Raw genomic sequence first — 6000 nt, 5'->3', positions numbered from 1 at the left:
TTAAAGTAATCCTCAGCTAATAGGAGAGGAGACGCAGGCTTAGGGATAAAAACTAAAAAGGGAACACATTGAATTAAAGATCTATGGTTGTGCATCTGTGTGTTTCTATTTATTTATTTAAAAATGTTTTCACAATGTAACAGTGACATTATGCATAACATATATATATATATATATATATATATATATATATACATACACACACATATATCTATACACACACACACACACACACACACACACACACACACACACAGATATATTTACCGACACACAAGGATAAGCATGCACGGACACAGACACACACACATGCATGTGTTGTTGTTGTTGCTCACACACACACACACACACACACACACACACATACACACAGTTTCCTCTGGGGACAGGTGGCATAGACCATACGTGGGCGATGCAGCGACCACACACACACACATTTTTTTTATATATATCTACTCCCACAAATGTCAAACATGTAATAGATACAAATAAGGTGCAGGAGCATACGTAAAAAATACAGAAATAATGAAAAAACAAGAAAAAAGAAAGAAAAAACAACAAAAAATCCTCATTAATTAATGAAAAATAAACTTAAGTAATTACCAAATGCAAAAGACTTAGGGTCAGCTTTCTCAAACTAGGTAGTGAATCTGTGTGATTAGTTACACCAGCTATTCTCAACCTTGGGGTCGGGACCCCAATTGGGGTCGCGAGATGATTTCTGGGGGTCGCCAAATCATTTTGGAAGTCAGCTGTCTCCACTGTGTTAAAGTGTTCATGTGTTAATGTGTTTTTGGTCACTTAATGTCTTAATGTTAGTGTTCATGTCTTGATGTTTTCTGGTCATTTTGTGTCTTTTTTTGTTTTTTTTGTCATTTTGTGTCTTTCTTGTGTCTTTTTTTGGTCATTTTGTGGTCAATTTGTGTCTTTTTTGGTCATTTTGTTTCCTTTCTTGGTAATTTTCTGTCTTTTCTGGTCATTTTGTGTCTTTTTTTTGGTCATTTTGTGTCTTTTTTTGATCATTTTGTGTCTTTCATGGTCATTTTGTGTCTTTTTTTGATCATTTTGTGTCTTTTTGGGTCATTTTGTGTCTTTTTTTTGATCATTTTGTGGTCAATTTGTGTCTTTTTGGTCATTTTGTTTCCTTTTTTTGGTCATTTTGTTTCTTTTTTGGCTGTTCAGTGAGCGGGGGTCACGGACAACATGCATGTTAAATTGGGGGTCGCGACTCAAAAAGGTTGAGAACTACTGCGTTACACCATTAAAAAGTAAGGTGTGCATGGTGAGTGTTCAGTACCTCTCTGCCTCGCTAGATGTCGCCGGTCCCTGTGTGCCGCGGCTGATGGGCAGGCAGGGGGCTGGATGTGGGCTGGTGGGAGACTCCAGGGGGGCAGCAGGGTATGTGTGTGTTTGTGAGTGTGTTTGAGGCTCGTCGAGCAGCAGGGGAACTTGAAAACTTCACTGCGTTTCAGCGAAGGGAAGCTCTGTGAGCGGAGAGCCAGCGCCTGGGAGCTGAATCTGCTGCTTACAGTCCAGCTGTGATCGACAGAGGAGGACCGGTCCGGTTCTCAGCATTGGAACGATTTCCGGCCAACATGGATGATTTAGGTAAGTTCGCTCGCCGTGAACGCAACATTTACACAGCGGGCGCGTGTGTGTTGTTGGCGCAAACACCCCAATGCTGGCGTAAGCTTTATTTTCAACTAAACGAAGGTTTCCATGCAGGCTGTGGACTCTGTTTGAGTTAACAGTGTGTATATGTCCAGGTAGGTTACGTTATCCTGGTTCAGCTGAGCTCAGCGCGAGGTTACATGCCCGGAAAGGCCCCGCGTGCTTTCATGAGGAAGGTATCAGGCTCGTGCGATAATTAGCCCAATTAACATGAATGTTAGCTGGTGGTCTTTGTAAAGTAAGAAAACCCGTGAATGAGGACGCAGAGCTGTGGCTGATGGCAGTGATTGTGGACGAGTTTTTCCACTCACTATTCCTCCACACCACTTTACTAAACACAATGGGCTACAACAGGGCTTCTCTAACTTTTTCATGCTTAAAACTTGCGCAGATACATAAATGAGAGCACAGGTCATTCGGCATTTAAAGAGACACTGACCTATTGAGCCCCTCCCGGTGATTGTCAGGCTTACATAACTGCCTGTACTGCAGGTGGGATGGTAACAGCTGGTTTCAGTGGTAAAAATATTTTTAAAAAATCACTGAGACAGTGACTGAACGGGCAGAATTGTCTGATGCCCATTTAAACCTCATTGCCACTCATTTTCAGCTTGAATTCAGCCCTGATTTTAGCTGGTTGTCACACCAGTGGTGTATCAGCTCACATATACAGAAGCAGGTGAATCCAGGAGAGCGGTGCTGTCCGTCTCCCTCTATAAATGAGCTTAACTCAGTGAATTATGGCACACTTGGTGACAGCTGAAAATGTAATGCCTGAAGGCAGGTTTGCAGTGACAGTGAGGGTGTGGAGAGCTAAGCACAATGTTCTCGATGCACACAGTATCCTGGCTGTCCAGATGCTATTATTTTTGTGGTTTTAAATTCTTGCTATGAGCCTAACACTCTCTACACTGTGTTTAAGCTTGGCAAAGCATGGAGAGATATTAGATTTAATCAACCGCTCTGAAAAAACTGAGTTTCTTTACAAAGATTCATGCAAAATCATCGCTTTAAATCTTGTGTGTACCACATATATGCTGATATGTTTACTAGAGATAGTCATTCAGTGATAAAAAACAGGAACCAGAAATAACAAATCAAATAGAGAAATCTTAATTGTGGGAGACCCAAAAGACCAATCGATCAGTAGGAGCAGCCCTACTGCAAACCATGTGGCTCTTTCACAAGTTTCCTTCAATAGAATAATTTGCAGCTATGCAGACCCCCTACAGTGATGTAAAAGTGTGCAGCCTAATTACAAACAGAAGGAAATCACTGAAGTAGCACAGCTTGAACAGTGCTATCAGGATCAGCTGCTGTTTTGTGTTCATTTGCAAGCTTCGACTGTACAGTTTGTGTTTACAGGGCTTTGAGTTTTAGCCTGGCAACTGCAAGGTTAAGTTTAGCAGGACATCCGTGAAATGCATTGAAGGAGTCAGGTTCATTGGATGCTAAAAAAACCCACCAGAATGCATTCATAAAGTCAAAGATGATAAATGTGTTGCAAAAGCCATCCAAAAAGCTGCACCCTCTGTGAGCTGCAGGTGGGCTTGCTATCAGATATGAGACGCAGCTCTGATCTGCAATAACATATTCCCAATTCAGGAAGAGCAAGGCTGTTTGAACTGGCTCTAGCTGCTTTGAGTTCAGTGTTTTCTTAGTAGTTGAAAATCGTGTTCACAAGGTGGCAGAACACCTCGATGTAATTTGGTCCAAAACTTAGTTCTCTGGTTGACATCTTATTGGTGAGAGTGAGGCTGTACCAAGAATATTGGTCATTCAATATCCAGTCAATATTTATGGATACCCTCTCAGCTTACAGGTGTGAAGGGCTTTCCTTAAAGTAGCTGCTTAAAAAAGAGTGTTACACAACCCAGTGTAATTATCATGTCACAGGGTTGTAAATTCTGTCATCATTTTAGCAGAGACCTGTAAAACGGTGGCACACTATCTTGTAGAACTGTAGGTTACATATTGCTTGTCCAGTGTTGTATGCTCTGTCCTTATGGATGGTGACGGGAGGAGAAGCACAAAATAATGTTTTTTTTCTTCATGTGTTAAAGTGTTAAAGCTCACCCAAAATAAAAATTTAAATATTTCGCTTGTAGTGCTATTTATTCATCTAGGTTGTTTTGGTGTGAGTTGCAGGGTGTTAAAGATATCTGCCTTTAGAGATGTCTGCTTTCTGTTGATTATTATGATGGCCACACTGCTTGTGGTGCTTAAAGAAAAAAAAAATTCAAAACACAACAGCAACGTCCGTTTCCAGAAATCATGACCCTGCTACTCAAGATATACCACTGACCTTGTTTGGAGCAGTTTCGTGTAGGAACTACTTTCTTTCTACCAAACAGAAGGCTTTTAAGTACATTGCAACAGATAAACAGAAAACTACTTAATGTCTCTTCAACAAGTTCTACCATTTTAGGGTACAGCTCCATTTCATCCGTGTCCATAAGCACATAACAAATGCTGATGAAATAATTGCAGACTACAGACAGAAGGCTATAACCTTTCCATATACAGTACAGGCCAAAAGTTTGGACACACACCTACTCATTCAATGCGTTTTTCTTTATTTTCATGACTATTTACATTGTAGATTCTCACTGAATGCATCAAAACTATGAATAAACACATATGGAATTATATACTTAACAAAAAAAGTGTGAAATAACTGAAAACATGTCTTGTATTTTAGATTCCTCAAAGTAACCACCCTTTGCTTACTAGAATATAAGACATGTTTTCAGTTATTTCACACTTTTTTGTTAAGTACATAATTCCACATGTGTTCATTAATAGTTTTGATGAATTTACAATGTCAATAGTCATGAAAATAAAGGAAACACATTGAATGAGAAGGCGTGTCCAAACTTTTGGCCTGTACTGTAGGTATCTAATGTTGAGCATAATTGAACCCTAAGAAGAATACATAATTTAGATTTTGGGGTGAACTGTTAAAAGGTTTTAAATGCAGTCGGGGATCTTAAAAATCTCATCCCGAAGAGCTGTAGTGTGGCAGTGTAGGGAGTCGGCCACCTCAGAGCCCAGAGAGGACAACGAAACTTACATGTATTTTTAGCAGAGGAGTCCTTCTTCTCAAACGCTGAGCCAGCAGCACGGAGAAACCTTCCACCAACCATCTCCTCCATCTCTCTTTTCCCCTTTCCCCCACTCTCATTGTTCCCTATTCCCATATTGCCCCAACACCTGTGACATAAAAACAATGACTCTGACGCAGGTTTGCTTCCTCTCTATAAAGTAAAGCGTCTTTCCTGCACATGTGCACACTCTCAATTTGCTTTATCCCCATGCTGCCTGCAGAACCAGCCGTGGGTGCAGACTAGCGCTGCCTGCAGGCAGGGCGTCTGGGTGGATCGAGGCCACATGCAGGGATTGGGCCTCAGCCAGAATTTATCCTCCTTAAACACTGCACTGCCCCACCCTCTCTCCCCACTCCCCACCATTCCTGTGGCGAACCACATAGGAAGCTGCAAGCTGCAATCTATTGACAGTTTAAAGCTGGCTGAGTTTGCAGGGGAGCAGATTAGCCTTCAGGAAGATTTGGATCAAGGCAGATTGTGATGCTTGATCGCTTGCAATTATCAGGTTTTTCACTCCAGTCGGTAATGAAAGTCAGTGTTTTGAACTGGATACAAGCTTTCTTTCTTGATGCTAGACATAGATTTATATTGTTTGTGTCTCCTTTTTTTTGTGCAATCTGTGCAGTTTAGATACCGTGGCATGTTCTGAAGAAAACTTTCATTGACCTCCCCTCCTCAGCTATCAGTGCTGCCAAGCGTTGCTCCTTGCTTCGCTGCTTTGGGCCTGCACCAACAAGACATGAATGTCAAATAGCCTCCGAAGTTAACTTCCTCATACTGACTTTGATCCGCAGTATCTCTCAGTATTGCCTTTTTATGTCTGCAAATACAGTAACTGCTCAGTTTCTCTCTAGCTGATTTGTTTCACTGTCGCTTTAGTGGCATCATTTGAAGTGAAATGATTCCCCAGAGCCCTGTCGGCTCAGCAGCTGCAGTGTTGGAATTGTCACTCATGGAGTGGGCGTGGGCGAAGTATTTCTTTTACTTACTCCAAATGAGATCTGATGTAACCTAGATACTCAAGCGAATCTAAATTTAGGTTCGTTCATTGTTTATACACCAAAAGAAACGTCAGACAGCTCACATGTGGACATTTGACACTTCCTCTAGGTACTCTACATTGAATTGTGACACAGATGCCATTCATGCCTGAGTGGTGGTTTTTCACTCTATCAGGGACATGGTTTGTATAATAACCTAATTTCCCTTCTGCCCACGAGCA

The 6000-nt window shown here is 41.5% G+C and overlaps 1 protein-coding gene across 1 annotated transcript in view; it reads left to right on the top strand.

Annotated features, from left to right (window-relative positions):
• Positions 1-1450: 1450 nt before the first annotated feature.
• The window catches only part of LOC131968355 (paxillin-like), a 37530-nt gene continuing 32980 nt past the window's right edge, over positions 1451-6000 (top strand). The window contains exon 1 of the mRNA XM_059329185.1: positions 1451-1608. Coding sequence (XP_059185168.1) covers positions 1596-1608 — 13 coding nt within the window. The 5' untranslated portion in view covers positions 1451-1595. The remainder of the gene's footprint in view (positions 1609-6000) is intronic.

The sequence above is a fragment of the Centropristis striata genome, chromosome 3 (genome assembly GCF_030273125.1).
Source record: "Centropristis striata isolate RG_2023a ecotype Rhode Island chromosome 3, C.striata_1.0, whole genome shotgun sequence".
Classification (NCBI taxonomy): domain Eukaryota; kingdom Metazoa; phylum Chordata; class Actinopteri; order Perciformes; family Serranidae; genus Centropristis; species Centropristis striata.
Note: the sequence above shows the minus strand (reverse complement) of the source record. Positions and strands in the feature narration are given on the sequence as shown.